At 42.1% G+C, this 27,032-nt stretch overlaps 2 protein-coding genes across 2 annotated transcripts; one reads left to right on the top strand and one right to left on the bottom strand.

Annotated features, from left to right (window-relative positions):
• Positions 1–5,886: 5,886 nt before the first annotated feature.
• On the bottom strand, positions 5,887–12,451 carry LOC119651214 (protein-lysine N-methyltransferase CG9154). The gene is made up of 4 exons (XM_038054665.1): positions 12,310–12,451; positions 11,922–12,229; positions 6,332–6,476; positions 5,887–6,264 (listed from the first exon to the last, which is right to left on the bottom strand). Exons 2-4 carry the CDS (start codon positions 12,060–12,062, stop codon positions 5,900–5,902), a joined length of 651 nt encoding a protein of 216 aa, XP_037910593.1. The 5' UTR covers positions 12,063–12,229; positions 12,310–12,451; the 3' UTR covers positions 5,887–5,899.
• Positions 12,452–12,587: 136 nt separating this feature from the next.
• Positions 12,588–22,201, top strand: LOC119651213 (Krueppel homolog 2). Its single transcript, XM_038054664.1, has 5 exons — positions 12,588–12,724; positions 20,238–20,411; positions 20,489–20,738; positions 20,921–21,054; positions 21,124–22,201. Exons 2-5 carry the CDS (start codon positions 20,245–20,247, stop codon positions 21,350–21,352), a joined length of 780 nt encoding a protein of 259 aa, XP_037910592.1. The 5' UTR covers positions 12,588–12,724; positions 20,238–20,244; the 3' UTR covers positions 21,353–22,201.
• Positions 22,202–27,032: the final 4,831 nt, after the last annotated feature.

The following is a 27,032-nucleotide window of genomic DNA, read 5'->3' as shown; positions in this document are numbered from 1 at the left end:
TCCCAAAGGAACACGCTACACGCAAGTCGAACGTCACGGGCAATTTTGCTGTGGGCTTTCCTACCAGGTTACATTGAAGGATCGGTGAGATATTGCAAGGTGATGATACCGCCGGCGGATCAAAGAACTCTCGGTGCGGGATTTTCTTGAACACGAACAGTGTAGTTGGAGGGAGGTTCGCCTGTGCATGACTGGAGCTTGATCTAAGCCTCAAAAGCCGCATAGGTTTCCCAACAGTCAGAGGTTGAGCAATGCAAGGACGCACTGAACAGTCTGGGGCACATTCACAATGACTTTCCTTTAGGTTCCCGGCCAAAAGAACATAGAAGGGAAATAGGCGTGCCCGGCGGGGCTCTGTTCTTTACAATCCCCGGTGGACACAGTCTGTGTTCCGCTGGCGACTGTCAGGTACATAATCTACTCGCACTACTTAACAGCCGCTGAATTCAATTCGCGAAGGTTCATCACAACGACAAGTTAAGGAGAATTTGGCCCGCCTACAACAAGACTCAATTGTAACAACTTTTGGGCTTGATTTGTAAATACGTACAGGATTACCACAGTTTGCACGGGACACTAGCCTATAGGGGACCATACCGCCAGCATACCTTACAATTCGCTACCAAAGCTGCGGGGAGGAGGGAGAAATCCTCAACAATTTGCTTTCGTTGGCGCAGCTCTAGCCGAGCAACCTAGATATACAATTGTTTGAGTTCCTCAAGGAGATCTCTTGTTGCAAGTTAGGGGATATAAATAAAAGGAACAAATCGTTAGGAAAAACCCGATATGTTCATTGCAGTTGCTCCCTTTCTCAAGATTGCAACAAACACAGAGCCAGAGAGTAACTTGCTACCGAAATATCGATATTTGCAATAAATGTACCGATTTGTCCCCAATTAAAATACCATCTGCTCTTTTTATTTATATAATAAGGACAACCCACAAGTTGAACACCAAAATCAGAGTGAAGCTGTTATACTACGTGAATGCTACGAACTCTGGAGATTTGAGCCGGCTGGACCCTGCTCGCCTTGCTTCCCCATCACCGTTAATTGGGCTCCTCGGTGTCGCCACTACCTGCCTAATGATTTTCAATTTATACTGCATCTTGGGGTCACGTACACATTTTTTTCCAACGTTCCCTCAAACATTTCACTATTAGTCAGAGTATCACATAGATACTCTGGTTCAGCGTAGACTTGTGGCGTTAGGGAAATTGAAGCAGAAGAATCCAGGGCGACTGTCAATCCTTTTTCTGTTCCGTTGTTATTTTTTCGATAATGATGGTGACTAGCAAATTGATGTTTGCTATACCAGATAGTTCGTCTATCACGACATTCTGTTCGCCCGAAGCTGAAGAGTCTTCGTGTTAAACTGGTCAATAAAGCCTCACTGCCGCGGCGAAGACTTCCCTGTTTTCTGCTTAAATGCATATATCAGTCGTTTTGTTTAGCCTTCAGTATCATGATTCTGCCTTCAACCATATCTCGGAATTATTTGACGCTGCTGTACACCACTTGCAGCTCCTGACCACACGCACATCATCTATTACCATTGTATTGCTCCTGCATGGCACCCATTTCCGTATCTGAAGCATCACTGGAGGGAGTAATCATTGCAGTTTTGGGAATATCTTCTGATGCTACCGATATTTAATTGATGATAAAATTGTGAATATTTTACTTCTTTGGATTTTACACGAAAGGTCTTACAAGTCCTTTTTGGTAGCCGCCAAAACTGTTCTTTCTCGATAGGAGGTGTAATGGGTTGGTTCACTGAATATTCATGAGCCGACAAATTCCCTACAAAATCATGTCCTCATACGCTGGAGGGCTGGTGTTCTTTCTACTGCTTTCGCCCTAAGAGCATACGTTCAGTCTTAAGAAGTCTGCCCCTAATATTGGTTGTTCTACATCAGCAACGATGAGTTCCCCCCTAGACTTTCGTCGTAAGCGGGATCATCATGTAGGCGATGATGGGCGTAAAACTTTAAAGTTGATTGCAGTGGCTGACATCTCATTCTTCTATGCGGAATTCTCGGTGTCACCTCTTCTTGTCGATAACAACTAGACAGGCTCTGTAAAAAAGTTCGACCCTGGCTCAGTTTATTCCGGGTGACCTTTCTGGTTTTTCTGCTTCTAGTTGTTCACTCGCACAATACTTCGCACCTATGCGCTTTATTTCCAAACTGCCAATGATAAAAAGAAAGGCTTGCTATCTCAGAATTCAGTCAGAATTCATTTGATTCAATTGACATTCTACTTACGCAATAATTTTCTTCAGGAAAAGTCGGCTTTGTCATACTGGGGTTGGCTCGACTCAAGTTGTTATGCAAAGAAAGTGGATATAAGTTATTCTCCAATTGGTGCGAACTCCCTCAATCTTACAGCAAAATAAAATCTTTCGTTCGGGGACGGCACCTTTCTTTTTAAAGTTGGGTACACCTTCTGAGCATAGTCGCATCGCACACTTTCGCAATCCTATAAATGGCCTGGACCCACTAACGGGGAGAAAGAGCAGATTCCCTCCGGAGACGATTTTTTCCTTCGGAGGACAGGCAATTGAGACTGGAACCAAATTAAATCTCTTTTTGGCCCCGAATCATTTTCATCCCGGGCCCGGGGTTTTCTCTTCACAACCCTAATCAGGTCTACTATAGACCAACCCACGACTTCTTGCAGTGCTGGCACGTCCGAGACCACCTATTACAGTCTTTTGGTTTACTGATGTTTGGAAAAATATAGAAAGTATTAAATCTCTGATACTGGTATTTCTTGAGAATGATTCACTTGTCGACCGAACCAATCAGCCTGTAAACATGTTAGACCTTTGCCAGTTTGAAAGCGTAAGCCTTCAAAACGCTAAACTATAAAGATTCGACTAAATTAAATTATAAATTATTAAAAATAATTATTGTAAACTCCGCCGCGGCAGGACGGGCCCCGGTCCTGTCGAGAAATGGGCAAGGGTTCTTGACGCATGGACGGCGTCAGGACGTAAGCAAGTTAGTCCGCACACAACGAACAAAACAAATACGTGTCTGCACACTAAATGTTGGTACCCTAACTGGCAAGACGGAGGAACTCACAAGAGCCCTTCGGAAAAGGTGCATTGACATCTGCGCTCTGCAAGAAACCCGATGGTCTGGTGCCAAAAGCTGCGACATTGAACGCGAACGCGGTAAAAATGGCTACAAACTTCTCTATTTTGGTAACCCACACACTCAATATGGTGTTGGCATTGCCATCTCAGAGGGTTTCCGTGATGCCATTAAAGAAGTCGAACGATTTGATGATCGGCTGATGAAGCTCACCATTATATCAGCTGATCGCACTATTCACTTCTTCACCGCGTATGCACCACAAACAGGTCGACCTGATGCCGAGAAAGATGCCTTCTGGCAACTTCTCGGTGAAAAGACTTGTCACGTGCCTGCTGACGATTACATAATCATTGCCGGCGACCTTAATGGTCATGTGGGTGAAAAGGCAGACGGTAACAGGTGCCATGGGGGAAAGGGGTTCGGAGCGCGCAATGAAGGTGGCGAGCGTATAATCGATTTTGCGGACACCCATGACCTTGTACTTATGAATACATGGTTCATCAAACGATTGTCTCACCTTCCCACATTTTATAGTGAGAACAATAAAACGCAAATCGACTATATTCTCATAAGACGCCAACATTTTACCACTGTCACTGATTGCAAAGTCGTTCCCTATGAGACCATCGCACCTCAACATCGGCCGTTGATTGCCGTCCTGCGAATTAAGCCACCGATAAAACAACGTGAGGAACGCACTGGCCCGCCGCGCATTAAATGGTGGCGGTTTGGTGAGGAGAAAGAAGAAACGGTCTCACTCATACGATTGCCAACCATTACGAATGTGGAAGAATCATGGAACCAAATGAAAGACACGATCCACAAAGCGGCCTCTGCAACCCTCGGGGTCACCAAGCCGGGTAAGCGGTACATCAACCGAGATACTTGGCTTTGGAATGATGATGTTGAAATGAAGGTCCGTGAAAAGAAACGCCTCTACCACAAATTTCTCGACGATAAAACGCCTGCTAATTGGCAAATTTATAAGAATGCAAACCGGGAAGCAAAGAAAGCGGTCGCTGTCACTCGAGCGAACCATTTCAAAAATCTTTACGATAAACTGGACACTCGGGATGGCGAGAGAGATCTGTATCGACTTGCTAAAAGCCGTGATGAACGCACACAGGATATCGAACACTTCTGTTGTGTTAATGACAAGAACGGTACTTTGCTTACCAACCGTCGAGCCGCAACGGATAGATGGCGAGAATACTTCGAGCAGATTTCAACTGAAGAATTTGCTCATCGTCCACTTCCACAATCATTGCCGACATTTGGAGCAGTTCCACCAGTCAGCGCAACTGAAGTCGAGGAGGCAATAAAACAAATGAAATCGGGGAAAGCAACAGGACCTGACGACATCGCATCTGAGCTCTGGAAAGCGAAGAGCTGGGACCCAACACTGCGGCTCAGTGAATTCTTTAACCGGGTTATTCAGGAAGGAAGAACACCATCTGACTGGCAAGAAAGTACCACTGTTCCAATATGGAAAAAGAAAGGTAGCCCAGCAGAATGTTCAAATTACCGTCCGATCCGGTTACTTTCCCATACCATGAAGATTTTTGAACGCATTCTTGACAACCGTATTCGCGAAATCGTTGAAATAATCGTGAATCAAGCCGGATTTGTCAAGAGCTGCGGAACTACTGACGCAATACACGCTGCGCGGTTACTCATGGAGAAACACCGTGAGAAGCATCGCCCTCTTTACATTGCCTTTCTGGATCTAGAGAAAGCGTTTGACCGTGTACCACACGAACTCATCTGGTATGCTTTACGACAACACTTCGTGCCAGAAGAACTCGTGCGCTGGGTTCAATTGCTCTACCACGATCCGAAAAGTAAAGTTCGAAGTATGGCGGGTGTATCAAAACCGCTTCGTGTCTCTGTTGGAGTTCATCAAGGAAGTGCCCTCTCACCACTCCTCTTTGTCCTTGTTATGGACACCGCCACACGGGATATCCAACGTCCAGCGCCCTACACACTGCTTTCTGCAGATGATGTTTTCCTAGCATCTCATAGCAAAAATGATCTCGAGCAACTTGTTCAAAAATGGAATGATCGCCTCATGCAACACGGTCTCAGATTGAATTTAAACAAAACTGAATTTTTGACGACCGATCCCCATGAAACAGGCACAATCACTGTCAGCGGCAGTGATCTGCCCAGAACTGAGCGATTTAAATACCTCGGGTCAACGCTATCAGCCAAAGGAGAGCTGCGCTATGCAATTGCTTCACGCATTAACGCAACCTGGATGAAGTGGCGTTCCACAACTGGTGTCCTTTGTGATCGACGTATCAACGAACGTCTCAAATCTAAAATTTACCGCAATGTCGTCCGTCCAGTCGCTCTCTATGGTTCGGAGTGTTGGCCAACCATAAAAGACAATGAACGGCGTCTTGCGGTAACGGAGACGAAGATGCTACGTTGGACTAGTGGCGTCACACGTTTACATCACATCCGAAATGAGGATATCCGCGATCGTTATGGGGTTGCACCGATCGTGGAAAAGTTGCGAGAGAGGCGTCTTCGATGGTATGGTCACGCAATTCGTGCAAACGAGAATTCACTTGCCAAGATTGGTCTGAACATCGAAGTCGATGGTAAACGACCAAAAGGCAGACCTAAGCAACGGTGGCTTGATACGCTGGATGGGGATTTGAAAGCCTCGAGATTGCACCCAGATCAGGCATTCGATAGAGCCAAATGGCGAAGCCGATCACGACGAGCCGACCCCGCTTGTGAACGGGACAAAGGCTGAAGACAAAGAAGAAAAATAATTATTTTACTAAATTATTTTGTATTTTTTAAAATTTTATCTATATCAAAATTACTATAAGAAGCGAATTCATTTCCTAAATTTCTATCATGCTCTGGCTTAAAATTACACTTCTTCAATTGCAAAAACGTTGTAATCCATGGTTCGCACACCTCACCTGAACAGAAGATAATTTTCCCGTCAGCTTTCACTACTTTCTTAACAATTGTCGATATCTTTTTCATGCATTCTTCGGAGAGAAATGGTGGGTCAACTATAACCAAGTCAAAGTAGTTCTGAAATTCTTGCAAACATTCTGGATTGTCGGCTTCATTGAAGTCGTAGTAAACAAAATCATCACCGTATGATGCAAATCGCCGATCATATTCGAAGATTTTTACTAAAGGAAAGAAAATTGCTATTGCTATTGCTATTGAATATCAAAAGAAACTGAATTGAAGACGTACCATTTTTGTGGATCTCTTTGATGGAGGTGTATACCGATGGGCATGAAAGTAGACCAATTTTATATGTGTCATCGGTTATGATATGTTGACAAATAGCTTTTAAATCCGATTTTGTTTTGGCGCTGTACCAAAATTGACTTAGTTGCTAAAAAGAGGTGAAGTGCATATATGGATATCAAGAAATCAAGTGTATATATGATAAACGACAACAATATATAAGAATAGAAAAGACCCAACGACAAACCACAATAATCAAATGGATACCAAGCAAGAGCTTAAAATGTAGATAATGCTAGCCTTAGATAAACTGTTATTCCCTGAGTCATCTAACAAGCAAATCTTAATACAGATCCAATGTAAGTAGCTTTTATTTAGGATAATGAATTAATTGGCTTTTAGTGCAATCAAATCTAATTAGATATTAGTAAAAATAGTTGCCGTTCCGATGCTTGAAGTTCTTCTAAATAAAAATAAAACTAGGTAGCTTTCTCCTACTACAATATATTTTAACAGTTAGTAAATACGTATTTCGAGAGCTACTTACTCTCTTCCTCAGTACTTAAGCTACCTAGTTTTATTTTTATTTAGTTATTAGTAATTAAATGATAATTTCTTCGAATATTATTTATGCGTAGGTTTCGAAGCACTATTAATATGTTCCAGTAACTAGCGTGTCTAGCACTGCATATGTCAAACATAAAAGAATTGTTCCATACATTTACTATGAGAGTATTCATACAATCCAGCAGCGGGCGTTTCGGATCCGCTCAGACACAGCATAGCACAGATCAAAATTCTTGCAAAGAATATTTTTTTCCTATACTGGAAGGTGTCCCAGTAAGGAAATTAAAAAGCCATTCCATTGAAAGCGAGGAAGCCTAGACATGCCCATGAGTTTTTTTAGGAATTATTGTGTCGAAGGCCAATCTATATCAAAATGTACCTCTCAAGTATTCAAACATAATTTTCGCAAATATAAAGTGGTTCCATGTGTAGGGTACAATGCGAACTTCTATTCGATCTATAATTTTGCGAAGATAGTAGTGTTGTGTCAAATTCATTCCTTTTTCAACCGTAAATTTATCATCAGCCTTGATAAATTCACGAATGACTAAAACGTCATACAAAAGAAATAGTAGTAGGATTTTTCGGTACTAATTTTACATGCATTCATTTCTCATTAGTTTTGAATTAATTAAATCGTTAATGTCAGAACGAAATACAAAGCCCCCTGATATGGGCGAAACGGCGCACATGCTTAATGATTTTCTTCCACTGTACAAATACAAGGCGGGAGACGAGTGTTCTAGGCTTGTTTGACATGCTCCATGCTGGATCCAGAACGCCTGCTGCTGGATCATATGAATTCTCTCTTAGTAAATATTAGTAAATTTGTCCAGAAATTGACTGACGGTTTCGTCCAGGGTAGAAGCAACTCATCAGACGCTGCCTCATATCTTCCCTGGAAGCAGCGTGACCAAAACCGATGATGGCTCCATATATATATATATAATCGTAAACACGACACCCTTATACATAATTCATAAAACGCCATGGATATGAATTATATTGCTGCCGAAAACCGGCGTGTTATGAATTATTTATCGCGCTGCTCCTGGGGCAGAGGTGAGGGAGCTTCTGATGCAAGTTCGGGTTCTAGCCCAGAACAGACTGTTTTTACTTTCGTCATACTACGGAACTGAATACAGAACACTAACATTCTTATAACTCACTACTTTGCAAGCAGTTTTCTGGGTTGTTTTCGGAGACGATTATGAAACTTCACTATCCACAACACTCTGCGAATGTTCTAAACCAAATCCTGCGATACGTAAACGAATCTGAGATATCCGTCAGACGGGCACGTCGAGTACAATGGATCACCACGCTCTGAATATAGTGTCCTTCTGGCCACTGCCAAGTGCGGAATCTACTCGCATTAATTAGTTACCGTGTACCTCAGATGGCGAAGGCTCACCACCTGTGCGAAGTTAAGGAGGATTTGGCCCGCTTATAGCGAAAGCCGATTGAGAGAGCTCTTCTGCCAAACACATGCAAATACATAGAAGATTACGGCTGTCTGCACGGGGCAATGGCCTATAGAGGACCATGCCGTCAGACTTGGCATACCCTACAATTCGCATTGCCGAAATTGCGGAGAGGAGAGGAAACCCTCAGGCACTCCCTTTGCGATTGGCCAGCTCTAGCTAGAGTCAGGCTAGAGACACTAGTTAAAGCATTCTTTGTTAACCTCAGAGAGATTTTTAGCTGCAGGGTGGGAGAGTTAGTTTCCTTCGTGAATGGTACTGGTTGGCTCTAAACATCTAAGCGGACTGGACTCTGTACCCTTGCTCTCATAACAGCAGTCACGATCTTAGGAGTTTCTGGCATCAAAACGACGCACCACAGCGTTAATTGGGCTCCTCGGAGCGGCCACTGATATCGACCTACCTATCCTATGGTCTGAATATTCAGCGACTAAGCCGCTCCCCACCCTATACACATACCACGTGATCACCAATTTAGTTGCGCAAAAGAATGGCAAAATTTATAATTTGTTGCTTATATAGACACCTGTCTAGGTCAGCCTTTGAGGTTCCTGTGAATTTTCTTAACCATTGTGTCTAGATGACTCCTCGATCTGGCTAAATGTTTGCTAGCGGAAAACCTATTTTTCCACTATTTTTTTTTTACTAGTTTCCAGATCATTACGGAGGTCAACGTTATGAAAATATCAGGGACCAGCGGGGATACATATCACAAGTTTAGACTGAAATGTTTGTCACACATTAATGTTGGATGGTTTGGCCTAGAATGCCTTTGTATCTCATCTGAAATCTGCGTTTCATACAATTTCCCTATTTAGCACCACAGTCCGATGTCAGTTGTTGATCTCTCAAGTCATTCTCCAATTTCAGAAATCGAGCAGCATGCAATTTACATTGACCACTACCATCTGTTTCGAAGTTTTCCAGGTGGTCGTTTACTTTTCGCCTTGTCTTTAGGTAGATGCTTGGAACTTCTGCTGTCCTACTAGTCGAACTTTCCACCCTATGGACGGCAGTTTATTTTTTAGTTGATTTTGTAGATTTAGCATTTCAAATTCAGATAATATTTGTACAGTACCGAGCAACTGATACTGTCGTATGAACATTTAAAAAGAACGACATGAATGTTATACACCAAACAACATCTGTTTCACTGATAATACCTAATCAGTCGTTGACATTCCACGTAAAAATCCTCGCTGGTATTCGCCAACAATATTTTTTAGGAAGGTTTCGAACTGCGTTTCGAATATTTTTTGGACAGCACCGATTTATAGAACAACAACTTCAGACAAAAAGTCTTTGACTTTAAGTTTTAGTTGCTGATTCTTCGCCTCTATGTGCCATTTCCAGTCGAGCCTTCTATCAAGGTGTTGATCAAGTGTTAAGCCTCGTCTGATTGGGGTATATAGCGATGTTGTTGACTTTCACTTGAAGACAATTTTGTTTTTACACTTTCACGCATTTGTCTGTATCCTCCACACCTACTACCGTTAGATAGCATTCCATTTTAAATAAGCTAGTTTTGGGACTGCTTGTGGATTGCGTTAACGCCAGCAATGGTAGCTGTACTGGTTAACGGCTAGCAGGAAAATCTGCCGTAAAAACCAGATTCACTGTAGCACACTCTCCTGAGGATTTCCCGCTCTGATCTTACGTGGTTAAGTGGGAATTTGCTTCAAGGACATTGCTTATGTCTGATACAATCCGGCGCACTTGCCTATTGTATTGTGCTGCTTTCTTATCCCGAATTCATAATTTCATTTCGTATCATGTTGCTGTCTGCTAGGATTGGCAACAGTTTCTAAAGTAGACATTTTTCGACTGATTTTAATATAGCGTGTCAGAGTAGCATCCTTTACATACTTCGAAATGATTGCTGTAAACTATCACTGGAAGATTAGTCTTGTTTTAACTGGCAAGTAAGGACGGACCACCTATTCTGGGCATATGTTGGTTTCCATAGCTTACGTAAGCATTCCAATGATAACACAAATACTGCCACCACTAAGTATAGAAAAAAAGTCCATGCCATTTATGGGCTTAAAAATCATAAGTCGCCCGGAGCCGATAGAACTACAGCCGAATTAGTTAAATATGGAGTGGAGTGGGACAGTGAATCAATGTCTGACGACTGGCAACGGGACATTATCTGTCCCATTCATAAAAAGGGAGATATCACGCAGTGCAGCAATTATTGAAGTATGACGTTGCTTCGCTCCAGGCAAATCAACAACAGATCCGATTTTCTCTCTGCGGCAAACGATTGAAAAACTGTTGAAATATGGACATCAGTTGCACCATCTTTTCATCGTCTAAGTCACGGCCCTGAGAGAATTCGGTATACCAACGAACCTAGTTAAGGTTGACCCTGACCAATGTGCAACAACGGTCTAAGACGATATTGACATTATGGGAAGAACAACCCGAGATGTACAGTCTACCTTCATACAAATCGAGTAGATGGCGCGAGATCTTGGGCTGCACATTAATGAAGGCAAGGCGAAGTACATGGTGGCAGCGTTAACACCAAAAACCAAATAACGAACAACATCGAATCGCTCACAACTTTGACACCGTTGAAAATGTCTCCTATCTAGGGTCGAAAATCACAACCGATAACAGCTATGACGATGAAATCCGTGCATATTTCAGCTTACAAAAACTGTTTAGCTCGAAACATCTCACTATAGGGTCAAAGCTCTCGCTGTACAAGACAATGATTTTGCGAGTCCCCATGTATTCCTCGGAGACTTGGGTTATTCCGAACTCTTGGCACGTTCGAGAGAAGAATTCTCTGAAGAATTTTTGACCCCCTACAGGAGAATGGACGATTCCGTAGCCTCTATAACGATGAAATCTATTAGCGACACCACGACCGTTTAGGGAAAGTCTATAAGGGCAATATCTATGGTAGAAAAAGAAGTACCGATACGTCTGGAGTTCCTAACTAAAGCAAGTCTAGACCGTATATCGGTTGTTGTGCCGTTGATGATGATTATGACCAAGATAGAGCGCAGACGTGGTGGAGGCTTTGCTCACTTTAAAGGTTGTTTCCCATCAACACAGCTGTCTTTTGCGATCGTCATATAATCGAATATCTCAAATGAAAAATGCTTCCGAGTGCTGGATTATCAGCTGCGCTGGTGCTCATTCAATGGACAAGGCTGGCCAGAATATTCAAGACAATAGGAAACAACAGAAAACCGGACTGAATTATCATCGAGGAAACAGCAGACTCGATCCCGTTACTATACCAGACACGTAATGTAGTTAAGGTTGCCAATCTAATGGTTTAGCCTTCGGTGTTCTAAATCTTGTAGGTTAAAACTAATATCGGAAAGCACTGCGACAACTCGGAAGTAATAATGAATGCAGTTCCGTCGACGGAGCAGAAAGGGACGATTTGCAAATAATGACCGGAATATTTCAAGTAGAGCTTATAATTCCCATCACAGACTTTACTCTACGAGGATATTACAGAACAATGCTTTTAGCCTCAATCAACTTTTAATTGTAGCTTTTTTAACAAAAATATTTACCCAATCCTCCTCGAAATTGACATCTTTACCGCCTTCCAATTCCAGCTTTTCCCGTTCTTCCTTTTCTTTCAAAAATGCTTGCAAAATCTCCAGAGTATCTGCAGACAGCTGCGGTATATCATCGTCCTCAACTGAAGTCATCGCTCCTTGTTATTATTTTCACAAAATAAACCCTCGCGACTCCTTCAAGACACTCACAACTTTGACTTTGAAATGTTTGTGGGCCCCAAGTGCATGCGGTTAAAATTTGACGTTTTGAACATTGGTCCACAAACCGGAAGTTATTTTGCAATTTGTATTTAGATAGTCTGGAAGAGTTTTTGATGAAATAGGGTTAATTTGAAATGTATTATAAATTGTACTGCTTATAATAAACTAAGTAGATTACCCTATCTTGCTCCAGATTTCAACATATTACCCCAACCCATCTGTTTCCACCTCCCAAAGGCGTTACCATCCAACAATCAACAATTCCACTTAAAACCGTCACGTTGGTACGCCCGAACGTCAGTCAAATCCTACGCCAGAAATTAATTGGTCCACATCGGATTTTTGTACTTTCATCGTGGGTCCAATTAAAATTTTCCTCCAGTCTTTTAGCGTTTTCCTCTTAAATTCAAAATATTGTAATCAATTACAACTCGGTAGATTTCGCGCTAGAAAATTCTATCTCATTTAAAATTGACGAGAGTTTGTGAGTCATTTGCTTGAAACACGAATAACGTGAAGAACTTTCCAATTTCGAGGAAAATTTCACTAAAAAGTTTTTTTCCGGAATTATTGTGACAGCGAGAAAAAGTCGCGTAAGTAGTATTTATTGTCGAGTGTTGGCTCAATTGTTTCAGATTCTTTTGTTGTAAGTGGAAAATATAATGTTACTGCGGAGTTTTGGATAAAGTTAGAGCAGAAAGTGCTGGATTACATCAGTAAATTATGGACGAGAACATGGAATCGCTAGCGAGCGGGTGAATTTTCCCCAACTACTCGACAATCAATCAACCTGAGATAAAGTTTTCTGATAAGGCTTTATTTACCATTTGATTAGCGCGCATTCTTTGTGGGTCTGCCTTGGTCTGGCTATTATTCCGCGAGTTACATGGAGCCGGAGACTGCGGGTACTGAACGCCGGCTTATCTCGATAGTTGCTTGGTAATATCAGCGAATTGGAGTAATCCAATCGCTACTTTTCGCTGCTCGGTCGATTAGTATTCATCGATTAAAGGCGCCGTTAATCGCAATTGGCTTTTAGATGCCAATTGGATGGTTATTGATTTGCATTTGGCGGAAGAGCGGCAAGCGAACATCCCATAGTATTACAATTACGCTAAATGAAAGTTAAAATCACCTAAAAAGCTGCGGCAATTTAGAAATTGCCTGACATAACCACAAACCATGGCCTAGTGCGCACAATTCATTAAATATTCATGCTCTCGGCTAGTCGACTGCTCCGCGCAATAACGACTCTTCATAAAGTTTTAATTAATGAATTTTTTCAGTGCCACTCGGTAATTACTGTTTCCATGAAAACTCAGGCCTTAGCACGGAAATGCAGCTGTACAATGTTCACTTCTCGTCAGCAGAATTTGAGTTGGTTCGCCTCATATCTCAGTTTTAGAAAGTTTTTATTGCAAACGTTACTGTTTCGTTGTGCGGTAATGTTTGCGTTATGGTCGTACGAATTGCTCTTAACGTGACTGAGTTGCGCACGCTAACTGCCGCAATCTTGTCTACTTTGCCATTAAAAACCTGAAATCAAGCTGAACCCTGTACACAGCAATGTTTGTTTTTAACACTTCTATGTTAGCTTTGAGCTGGGCTGGGCTTGTAAGTAGTAATTTGCCTTTCTGTTGTTTTTTCACTTGGACTTTAATGGATATATTTAGTTCGATGTTTTTTTTCTGCTAATGAAATCCGCACCGGAGTCGTCGCAATGTCACTTTCTTTCACAGAAATGTGCTTAACAAACGGAACTCATCTTATTTTGATGACTCATTCCCGTAATTCATGTCCAATGATAACCGAGTACGTGTCTTTGCAAAAATCCTATGAATTTGTAAAAATCAAACGCATGAGTAACCGCCTCGGTGGTCGCAGTTAATTTGTTACGAACCGGCTTCCGAGCACATCAAATTTGTACTTCGTTATCTCGCCTGCGCTATCAACTGTCGATAGGATAATTACTGCTTCAACAATGCAATCTTTGTTTATATGCGTATGTTGCCATAAATAGCCGCTCGTAACAGTATCTAAGGTCAATGGGTTACTTAACGATTCTAAATGAGGATGACAATGGACTCTTGTCAGCGTTTTAAATACCTACTGGCCGTAGCCGTATAATCCATAGCCATGCTTGGTACTTTAATGAGTATCTGTCGATTTTTGCACCGACACAAAAGAAATTTTATTCGTTTTATTGTGGGAATTTCTATTCGAGATTATATTATTGCCAACCGATAACACAAAGGCCGCTTGTCGATATAGGGCTGCTAAAAATGCCATTAATTTCATGCGATTAAAAGCAGTCGATCTTATCGTGAAATTTAACCCAGCGCTGTAGATTTCAAAGCTCATGGTCAAATGTAAATTGCTAATCATTACAATACTGATCCACTCGGGGCGAGGACACAAAAATCCCATTTGCAAGTTACGAGAAGATTGACCTTGTCTCCTTGAGTATATCTCCCACGGTTTGAAGGCCTTCACTGATTTTGTAAAGGCCTGTAGTTAACTAGGCAGGCATCAGTAGCCAATTAGCGCTGTGGTGCGCCGTTTTGATTCCACAAACTACTAAGCCATGACTGTTGTTAACACATGGGTTATTAAGTCCCGAGACTAACACATACGAGGGTTGTTCCAAAAATAAGGTTCCCAACGTTGTAACTTTGCCGCGCATGATGCTAGGCGAAATCTGGCAATATCGCCTTGTTCACTGGTTCCTCCTCAATAACATTCGCCCGTTTGCGACGGTCAGTACCGGCCTGACAGCCATCCGCGTAGGAGCCCGTCATCGGCGTCACTGCCATTTGGGAAATTCATGCGGCCATCGATATTTCATCCAAAGTTATCACCCATAAAAATTCATCGCTAGTTAAGTGCAGTGTATGGGGAAACGTGTATAAGCATTCAACATGTCCGCAAATGGTGTAGGGAGTTCCCTGATGCCGGATGCATGCCGCACGGGCATCCACGATGAACAACGGAGCGGGTGGCCGTCGATCTTCTGTGAAGCTGTGGCGAGAGTGAATACGATGAGAATACCGAAGATTTCTTAGACGCTATTGTTACCGGGAATGAAACGTGGTGCCATTCCGTTACTCCGGAAACAAAACAATCTCACCAATGGAAATACACCGAGCTCCAATTTCCAGGTTTCTGAACAGGCGTACTTTTTCGAGACCGGAATACAAAATTGGATTATGGATGGTCAGAAGAAAATGGCGATTATGTAGAAAAATAGTTTAAAGATCAACGTTTCCAATGGTGTATTCGTTTTTTTCAATTAAAAATTCCTTGTGAATGAAAAAAAATATGGAAACCTTATTTTTGAAATAACCTTCGTACATCGCGCCGCGATTACCATACTACCATGTTTTTCGGTAGAACCAATTTCTACAGGATACGTGTGGAAATTTCATGGCATTTGGTTTAGTAGTTCTTGAGATATTGAAGGCTAAGGGACGATAGATTTGTGTTTGTTTAAACAACGATGGAAAAACCGAATTTCACGTGTTAATGAAACACTGTTTTTTAATCGGAAAAATACCGTTCAAGCTGAAACATGGTTGAAAAAGTGTTACCCAGAAAGGTGCCCTTCTAAAGCAACCATTTGCCGATGGTATGCGAACCTTAAAAGTGGCCGAACATATAACCAAGGCACAGGGTGCCCAGGACGCTCAATTGAGGTGGCAGCGCCCGAAAACATCCAAAAAGTCCTAAAAATCGTTATGACCGATCATAAAGCAAGGTTGGAGGACATAGGTAAGATCCTGAAGATCTGAAAGGGGGGAATTGTGTCCAAAATTGTACATGACAATTTATATATGAAAAAATCTTGTTCCAAGTGGATTCCGCGTATGCTCACAGTGAAGCAAAAATAAAACGAATTGATGATTCAGAACGCTGTTTGCAGCTGTTTACACGGAGTAGAAAGGATTTTTTGCATTGGTACCAAACAATGGATGACGCGTGGATTCATCAAAATACTACGAAGACAAAACAAGTCCGACAGCCGAATGGAGACTAAAACGTTCGAAAACAACAGTCAGCAGGCAAGCCTCTGTGTGGAAAGAAATTCGACTCGGAGGTGAAGTTATAGCCGCAACTGACGCCTATTCTCAGTCTAAAAACACAATGTTTTATAAGAAAGGCATGGAAAGTTTAGAAAAACACTAGAATGATTGTATCGCTATGAAAAGCAACAATCTTGATAAAAAGTCGAATTTTTAATTAATGACGCATGTGTTATGAGAGCAAACAAGCAGAATCCTGCTGACTCAGATCTTCAGAGCCAACCCGTAGCATTCAAGAGGGAAAGCAGCTCTTTTCATCCTGCAGCTAGAGATCTCTCTGAGGCCCCCAAAGAATAGTTTACCTAGTGTCCGTAGCCTGATGCTAGCTAGATCTGGCCATTCGCAAAGGAATTGCCCGAGGGTTTCCCCCCCTTCTTCACTGCTTGGGCAGTGCGAATTGTAGAGTGTGCCGAGCCTGGCAGCATGGTCCCATATTGCCAGTACCCTGTGCAGACCGCTGTAATTTTATATGCATTTGCACGCATCTGTCACAAGAGCTCTCGTAATCGGGTTTAGTTATAAGCGGGCCAATTCCTCCTTGACTCACCATCTGAAGTCCGCGACTACTAAGTGGTACGACTAGATTCCACACCACTCATCGAAGGACTGCCAACAGCAGAGCTCCGCTTGGCCTGTCCGTCGGCCCGCTCGTTCCCCTCTATGTTCCGACCGAATGACCGGGAACGCAGAGGAGGATAACCTTAAGTGTGCCTCCCAGACTGTTCAGTGCGTTTCTACACTCCCCAACCACTTTGGGGGCCTTAATGGCCGCTTGGCTATCGATCAAAATGGCTTTGTTAAGCTTAGGGTTCCGACCATGCTCCAGCCAAAGATAGGCTTCCAGTATCGCCATTACTTTCACTTAGAAACCACTGGTGAAGCCTGGGAGACCATACGACTCGAATATACAGTGTGTCCGAGAAAACTCCCGCATCGAGTCCACATTTTGATCCGTCGATGAAGAATACTGTGGCATAGGCTTACAATATGCCACCGACCCACTTTTCCCAATACAAGGCAATACAGACTTAATTTCAGATCCAGGACTACACATGCATACACTCCAAGCAAGGCTCTGATTCACAGTCCTTGTCGCTGGTGGGAAAGTGCGTCTAAACCAGTAGCTCCAGGATTTCACCAGAATATTCTGCTCAGGAGCCTTGAGACTTTTTAAGAAAAGATGGGCTCCTATGTTCTGAAAGGTTTGGAGACCTCACCGACGAGATCTAAACTGAAAAATATTCAGCTGTGATCTGAGAAGGATCTAAGGTCAGACACTCACCAGTTCTCCATCCTAAAAATCCCATTGTCAAGGACCTCCCATCAATCATAGTTCTCCGAAGTGGGGGAATGGAAGAATGTTGTATCCTGTTACCGATTTGTATTAATAATAAAATCAAAGAATGATTCACCTCTTTCATTGATTTCCGAGCTGCCCCAAACACGTATTCTTTGCATTCGCGTAGCATATACACGTTTTCCGCTATTGCCTGCTCCAGTTTGACCACACAGGTCGCCGGAACTCAGGTTCGGACACAGAAAAGCGTGCAGGGTGCCCTTTGGGATCGTAAGGATCATGTCTTGTTACACTCGATTGAAAAATTCTTAGAGTCCTAGAGCCGATTGTATGCAGATCTTAAAAATACAATACGTGAAACTAATTTTGGCCGCATGTTGTAGTCTTTTTTTTTTAAACGACTATACTTCAGAAAAGAAATGAATTCAGTTAAAAACATAAACCATAAAGCCGCCTTATACCATAAGCCCGACGATGAAATGCCGTCCAATTAACAAATTTACAAGAATCCCAACTGTGAAGCAGAAAAAACGATCGCTGTTACCGGAGCGGTCCATTACAACAATTTTTACGGTAAACTAATCATTCGGGACGCCGAAACAGAACTATATCGACTTGTCAAAAGCCGATACCAATGTCCACGGATAGCGAACAATTCTGTTACATTTATGACAAGAACGATACTTTACTTACAGATCGACGAGCCGCAACGGACAGGTGGCGGGAATAATTCGAGCAGATTTCTACAATAGAATTTGCTCATCCTGCGCTTTCATAAGCAAAATCAGAGAAACCAATAATACCTGACGATACCGCAGCTGAGCTTTGAAAAACGAAGACCTGGGTCTCAACGCTGTGGTTCAGTGAGTTATTCAAAGGGGTTATTGAGGAAGGTAGAACACCATCTGATTGGCAAGAAAGCACCACCGGTCCAATATAGAAAAAGAAAGGCAGTCAAACAAAATGTCCAAGTTATTGGTTGCTGTTCCACACCGTAAAGATTTTTGAACGCATTCTTAACAACCATATTCGGCACAGTGTTGAAATAGCATTAAACCGAGCCGGGTTTGTCAAGAACTGCGGAACTACTGATTCGGTTACTCATGGAGAGGCGCTGTGAGAAGTTTTGCCCTTTTTACATTACATTTCTGGATTTGCGGCAATGTCTAGTGCCACAGGAACTCTTGCAATGGCTTTGCTCTATCACGATCCGAAAATTATAGTTCGAAGTGTGGTGGGTATATCAAAACAGCTTCTCGTCTGTTGCGATTTGGAAAGTGAGCAAGTAGAATTGAAGTAAACACTAACGAAACTAAAGTTCTTCTTCTGACGGATAATCGTACGCTTCCTATTTGTATTAGTGGACAGAGCATCGAAGATATCGATCAATTTTTATATCCAGGAAGCGTGGTTTCTGTTGAAAACGGCACCAAACTGGATGACGCTCGCCGCATGAACAGCGCTATATCCCCTTTCACTTGTCTAAAATCTGGAAATGCAATTAGCTTAACGCCTTACTGGTGTTCTTTCTGTGCAGCTATATGGGAGTAACATATGAAAAGTAACCAATACTGTCACTCAAAGGTTCCAAGCCTTCGCGAACATCTGTCTGCGATGTGTCCATCGGTAGTACGCTGGCCTAATACTATTTCAAACGAAGAATTTAGTCGCCGCATGGCTCTGAGTGTTGGCCGTCTATAAAAGACAATAAACGGCGCCTGTCGGTAATGGAGACGAAAATGTTGCGTTGGATCAGTGGCTTAACACGCCATGATCACATCCAAAATGAGAATATCCGTGTTCGACATGGGGTTGCACCGATCGTTGAAAAATCGCGAGAGAGGCGTCTTCGATGGTAGGGACGCGTTGACGAGAACTCACTAGGTAAGATTGATACGCTGGATGGCGATTTAGAGCCTTGCAGTTCCATCCAGGTCAGACTTTTGATCGAGCAAACTGGCGCACCGATCAAGGCTAGCCATTCCCACTTCTGAACGGAAACAGGCTGAATAAGAAGTAATTGAAATAAGGTGATTAGGAAAGCTGTTTACATTGCATGGGAGTTTGCTTGGGAGGGTCCCTTGTCAGAAATTTACAGGGGAGAAAGAAGGGCTCCGCTCAGCGTTGAACTACCCATTTAGAGGTAGGCTAATCTCAGAGATACTGGGGTCAAAAGAAGTTTAAACTGCAGGAGACTGAACGGAGGAGACGGATGTACACTGTGGCAGTAATTTGTGCTCCCTCCCGCCCACAAAACGAAAATCAATGACGGAGGTAGTTGAACTTTTAGGGCAGGTGTTTGCCATGTGAAGTAATGTTTCACGACAATCCCGCAAAAATATTGTGAGACGAGGGGCAGGTCCTACAAAAATGTTAGATATCGCCTTCTGTTTGTAGTTAAGTCTAAAATTAATAGACCATTAGCTTAATCCCAACTACAATTTTATTTTATTATGTATATATATATTTCGGGAGCAACTTACTCCCTTCATCAGTACAAAGCTAAGGTCCAACAAGCTGAAGTACACACTATGATTCTTGATCGATGTATATTACGCCAATGCTATATTCATACTAAACCCTTCGTCAACTATTATATTAAGATATAATTGATACCCTTCACAAAACGGGCTTCTAAAAACCGCACAAAAAACTTGTCCAACGTTTCTGATAAAGTTGCATAAATCGTCAAATCGTAACTAACGATATATCTTTTCAATACATTCACAGATACAAGATGAATGACGACCAGGGTACGGAGAGCAATCGCACATCGACGACGCAACCACCGCCACAGGCCCGCCTTATCGAACATGTCAAAGAAAACAAAATAGATGTAGCATTATGGGCAACTCGAGTATTAACAATTGTATTTGCAATTGGTTATGTTTTTCCAATATTTGGGTGAGTATTTTCGCTACCTGCTACCTCCGCTGCAAATCAAGGATTTCCACTAATCCACACTTTTTTTCTTTCAACAGAACGTCCCAAAATAACTTCAATAAGGTTCTGTTAGCTAATGCAGCAACAAGTGCATTGCGACTACACCAACGTATTCCATCATTCGCATTCAATCGCGAATTTTTAAATCGATTGATAATGGAGGACTCGTGTCACTATTTATTATTTTCTTTGATATTTTTCTACGTTAGTCCAGTCTTTTTGATTGTGTGCCCCGTGGTATTGTTTGCTGTTCTGCACGCGTCCAGCTATTCACTTAAATTGTTAGATGTAAGTATAGACGGCGATTTGCCTCTTTTGAAATATTTTTTTATGGTTTTTTAATGTGTTTCCAATAAGTCCAACTGCAGGATCAAGTTGCCTATTTCTGCTATTTACATAGATTGAATTTTCAACGCAAAGCAATTATTTTTGAAAACGATTAACCCAAATTTTCCCTTCTCCACCTCCAGATAATTGGACAGAACTCATGGTGGGGGGCAAGGTTCTTCATTTCGATTGTAGAATTTCAGACGACCAACATTCTACGATTAGCCGCATTCTCTGAAATATTTTTGATGCCGTTGACGGTCATATTAGTTTTCATGTAAGTATCAATTCACCCCATCATATCAGGTCTTTGTGTCTATCGAAATTCTATTCCGTCCTTTTGCAGGGGTCGCGCTGGTCTAATGACACCATTCGTCTACTATCACTTCCTATTCATGCGTTACATGTCACGACGCAATCCCTACACCCGGACCATGTTCACTGAGTTGAGGATGGCCACCGAATCACTGGCATGTCGGTCACCACCAGTTGTTTCGAAAATTCTACGTGGTGGAGTTGCATTCGTATCACGTCTGGCGCCACAAACACAGGTGCCACCACCACAAGCTAATTAGATATTAGTAGAATGTAGTTTGCGAAAGCAGAGACATTTATACCTAATTTAATGATTTAGGATATATTCTGTTCGGTTGAAAATTCTTTACTGGTATGACTCGTCTTATATTGTTGTCGTTTGTTAATCGTTTTATATCGCAATAGTTCTTTCTTCTCCGTGCAATCTAAATGTGTATTTCCCTAGTGTAAAGATAACCACGATCATTTATGCACATCACAGCCAACAATTAAAATTCACTTTCGGTTAAACTGCGTGTAAATCAACCCCAATTCGAAAAAGAATCGTTTCAAACTGAGTTTTACGTGTGATGTTATTAAGTGAACCTCTTTTTCGGGTATCTAAGAAATTTGTTTGATGTTTATAGGAAGAACTCGTCGCACTCTTGTAAAGATGTACACCAAAGCGTTTTAGTTTCTTGTTAAATACATTCTTAATGACATTTACTAAAGATATGATTTGGATATTTTCATTTGGAATTGCCGATACTCTTTACGATTAGTAACATAACATTCAAATTTGGTTTCTATCGTGTAATGCGAAGCACGCTCAATGTGAAAGGAACAACCATATGAAGAATTTTGTACCAATATCAAAGATTTAATTTTAAATGAAAGTGGAATGAAAGGTATTAGAGAAGAAGGAAGTTTGTCATAGTTTAAACGGTAGCTAGTAATCGCAACATGAATAACATTGAACAGCGGATCTATTTTAACGGCAGAGCGCAGTAAGGAGTAATTTAAGAGATCACGGAATAACAATTTCTAAAATGAGTGGTGGTTCACCACTTTTCAATTTGTAGAAGAGAAATGTGGTAAAAATATAACATTTTGCATAATGTGTAGGGAAATATGCAGACTTTTATTTCAAATTATTGTAATGATTGTATTCTTGTAGTTTTAATTTGCCCGCTACAGTGTTCCAAATTGATACAGCAAATCTCTGGTGTGATCGGATAAGGACACTTTGTACAGAGCTATATACGTTTGTGATTTAAATTGTACGCTATGCGGATACAAGGATCTTCTCTCTATATTATTCATATCCAATACCACCTGTGACAGTTGGTCATTTCTTACCACACTGCTTTGTGCCTTGGGTAATAAATGAAGCAACGTGGGTTGGGCTCGTCTAAATCAAGTTCGCAACTTTTCTCGGTCATAGGCTTAGTCCGGGTAGATCCGAGAAGCTTTTAAATACTCAACTATCGTGTCAAACGGTCGCTGTTTCTGCTGGCATCTGTGTACTTTTCACATTGACCTGGATCTTCATGCTCGTTTTAACTAGCTCGAAATACCTCGTCCTTTCTTGCAATTTCCTAATGATGTCGATTGGGCGTATCCTAATTGCTATCGTGATCATAACATGCCACTCATACAATATTATCGTATCAATTACCACGAGGAAATATTCATGGTCTATAGTAGGAGGCCAGCATTGCGGAACCATAGAGGGCTTCCGAGCGAGCGATGCTGCTAGAAATGCTGGTTTTGAGATGGTTTTTTGAAGAGTCCGCCAGTTATACAGCGCGACTTCATTCAGGCTTCATGTTGATCCGAGTTACTCAAATCACTCAGCTTTTTTTAATGACATTCAACGCGTTTACTTTGTGTGGGGCCTATCCTTAAGAAAGATCCGGTAGAATATGTCCTATGCTTTAGTTATTTCTTTTCCTGATTCTCCCAACATTTGGTTTTTATTTACTGAAGACAGCACGAAACTCATTGCCTTAAAACCTCCTCATTTAGCTGGGCTCAGGGTCAGCATGTTACGTTAACAAAAAACGAGCTTTTTTTGCAAAATGCTCACATTTTAAACTGCCAATTTATTGAACTATATCTTTTGTGGAAGGTGTCGTCTTTGTCGGAAATGATCAATCGAGAGTAACTGTGTCAATATTTATTATTTAACTTCATACGACCGTTCAACACTGTTCGGACTACAGAAAAGCTGATGTGCCAAAACAGTTAAGTTGATAATATTTTCTATCCGTTCAAGAGATTTGGATGATAAAAAATTAACGAGGAACAAAACCTGGAGTTCATAACTTTTTTCAGTAGGGATCTGTGCAAGCTATTTAAAATCCCATGCCCTGCAAAACACGGCAAATTAGAAAAAAGTAAGAAGCATTCTCTTAGAGGACAAATGGAGGTGTAGAGGCAATCAGAATGATTCCAGGTATAATTGCTAGATGCATAAAGTGAAAGTTGAAAAACTTAACCAACAAAGAGCAGTCCTGTATCGATCATATCAAAAGCCTACAAACTAGGGGAAAACAGTGCGAAAGCCCCTACCTCCGTCGTTCATATATTTTCCACTGACTGCGGAAAGAAACAAAAGGGTTAGCACATACAATATATACATAGTTTAGCCATAAGTTCTGTCAGTGAAACAAATCTGCATTTCTCTCGAAGTAATATACCAAATCAATCGGAAAGTACACCATTAAAAAAGGGGAACATAGAGCTTTCAAACGAAAAAAAATATTCAAAATGGCCGCCGCTAGTAGCTTAACTGGCCCGAAGTCTGTGAGGCCATGAATCGATCGTTTCACGCGCGGTATGAAGCGGCATTTCTTGAGCTATACGCACGATGCTGGCCTTCAAACTCTCCAAATCGGTGTAAGTTCAATCGCAGCCAGTTTCCTCTAACTTAGCCCAAAGGCTGTAGTTCGGAGGATTCAAATCTGGGCTACCTGAGGCCCCTTCATCCGCGGTTATGAAGTGAGGAACATGCGCCGCTAACCACTGTTGAATTATTTTGGCTTTTCGTAAACTCTCGCATTGGTTTTGACGCCGGCCTCGCAGAAATGAATATCAGTTACTCCGTGATATGAGACGCCCCCAAGTCGGATGGTGACGACGTTGGACTCGCGGATTCATTCCCTTTGGCTTCATAACAATTCTGAGCATATACTCGATCATTTTGTTGGTTGAATTTTTCCTCGATGGTAAAATTTGTTTTTATCAGAAAATAGAATTTTGCGATATTTTTCACCGGGAAATCATTGCAGAAGAGCGGCACACCGAGTTCGCCGTATTTCCTTCAGTTTTGGCGTTAATATATGGCTAACGCACCTACGGCACGCACCGAGACCCAGATATTCTCGTAAAATACGACCCATAATTCGACATTCGTTTCTGCTTACGGAGAGGATTGCGGCGAACACACTCACGCACAGCATGCACGACATTCGAGCGACGTACAGAGCGCGGGCGCCTCTCCCGCGGCCTGTCAACCACATCAGCCGTTTCGCGGTATCGAGCTAATGTCCTAAAAACGAATCGTTCGTTTACCGGCAACTTTTTTTTTTTGACAAACTGAATCTTTTTCGGCGTATTCCCATATTAGTGCAACGCAATAATCGCGATTCTTTTTTGATCGTGTTGTCGTTCAGGCGCTACTGATCTTCGGAACCTGAAAGTCTGACGGAAGTGGGGTATGGTTAGGTACTCTCCGTGCGCAGTGTTACCAGTTTCGGCGGCCTAACATTTCTCGCTATACGCATCGGCTGACAGAACTTATGGCTATACTATGTACATATAAAGGAGAATGCACAAAAAACAATTTCTCAGTTTGATGAGTCATTCATCATTCAAATTAAAACGGCATCTAAGCAACTAAATGCGATCGATATTTGCTAACAAAAAATTGACAATTGAAGTCAACCTTTTACGAAATTTTCTATTATTTGGGACAGCAATTGTTATTCTTCTTCTTTTTCTTCAGCCTTTGTCCTGGTCACAAGCGGAGTCGGCTCGTCGTGATCGGTTGCACCATTTGGCTCTATCGAATGCCTGATCTGGGTGCAATCTGGAGGCTTTTAAATCCCCATCCAGCGTATCAAGCCACCGTTGTTTCGGCCTGTCTTTTGGTTGTTTACCATCGACTTTGATATTCAGACCAATCTTGGCAAGTGAATTCTCGTTAGCACTAATTGCGTGACCATACCATCGAAGACGACTCTCTCGTAATTGGGAAAGCGATTGTTATTATTTACATTTACATTACATTACATTTTCAAAAAATTTCCCCCTGTTTCGACGGGTCGAACTTTGTGCAACTGTTTGAGTATTTCACAATAAAAGTGTGTTTGTCCTTGCGGCACAAATTTACTATGCACCACATATTTTCAGTGAAGGAACACAAAAAGCATCGTCTTTGATTCGTGGTTTGCTCATACTCGCTTTTTTCGGATGAGAAGGCTCCTTAGTGTGTCATTCGCTGCTCTGACGCTTCGGTTTGAAAGCATATCGAAAAAACCTCGTCTCATCCGCTGTTATCACTCTGTTCAAAAGTCCTGGATCCTTTTCTTAGCGTTCATGAAATGCCTAGCATTTCGATAAACGATATTCCTTCATCACAATCGTCAGGGCTTTCGTTGTCCGTAGGCTTGTTCGTTGTCACCGTAGGCTTTTTGAAGCATTTCTAACGTCCTAAACCCTTTCTATCCAAATTTTGCTCCAAAATCTGGTCCATGTATAATTTCTTTTTCTGCTTTAGAATTTCCCGTTTGTCAAGATATTTAAATTCACTGCATTACTCTCAAACAACAGTAAAACAAAAATAAAATGCTGAGATCAGGGAAAGAGATAAATAGAGTATAGTTGGAGTTATTCTACTATGCTAAATCCTACCTGATCTCTCTTGGTGACAGGCCCCGCGACAGGTCGACCAAGAAAATGCATAGAATGTCGTTACAAACATGATGATCGGATTAAGTCACAGGCCTCGGAGAAATGCTAGGGCGTCCACCTCAGTCGACGCGGCAGGACGGGCCCCGGTCCTGTCGAGAAATGGGCAAGGGTTCTTGACGCATGGACGGCGTCAGGACGTAAGCAAGTTAGTCCGCACACAACGAACAAAACAAATACGTGTCTGCACGCTAAATGTTGGTACCCTAACTGGAAAGACCGAGGAACTCGCAAGAGCCCTTCGGAAAAGATGCATTGACATCTGCGCTCTGCAAGAAACCCGATGGTCTGGTTCCAAAAGCTGCGACATTGAACGCGAACGCGGTAAAAATGGCTACAAACTTCTCTATTTTGGTAACCCACACACTCAATATGGTGTTGGAATTGCCATCTCAGAGGATTTCCGTGATGCCATTAAAGAAGTCGAACGATTTGATGATCGGCTGATGAAGCTCACCATTATATCAGTTGATCGCACTATTCACTTCTTCACCGCGTATGCACCACAGACAGGCCGACCTGATGCCGAGAAAGATGCCTTTTGGCAACTTCTCGATGAAAAGACTTGTCACGTGCCTGCTGACGATTACATAATCATTGCCGGCGACCTGAATGGTCATGTGGGTGAAAAGGCAGACGGTAACAGGTGCCATGGAGGAAAGGGGTTCGGAGCGCGCAACGAAGGTGGCGAGCGTATAATCGATTTTGCGGACACCCATGACCTTGTACTTATGAATACATGGTTCATCAAACGATTGTCTCATCTTCCCACATTTTATAGTGGGAACAATAAAACGCAAATCGACTATATTCTCATAAGACGTCAACATTTTACCACTGTCACTGATTGCAAAGTCGTTCCCTATGAGACCATCGCACCTCAACATCGGCCGTTGATTGCTGTCCTGCGAATTAAGCCACCGATAAAACGGCGTGAGGAACGCACTGGCCCGCCGCGCATTAAATGGTGGCGATTTGGTGAGAAGA

The sequence above is a fragment of the Hermetia illucens genome, chromosome 3, assembly GCF_905115235.1.
Source record: "Hermetia illucens chromosome 3, iHerIll2.2.curated.20191125, whole genome shotgun sequence".
Lineage (NCBI taxonomy): Eukaryota > Metazoa > Arthropoda > Insecta > Diptera > Stratiomyidae > Hermetia > Hermetia illucens.
Note: the sequence above shows the minus strand (reverse complement) of the source record. Positions and strands in the feature narration are given on the sequence as shown.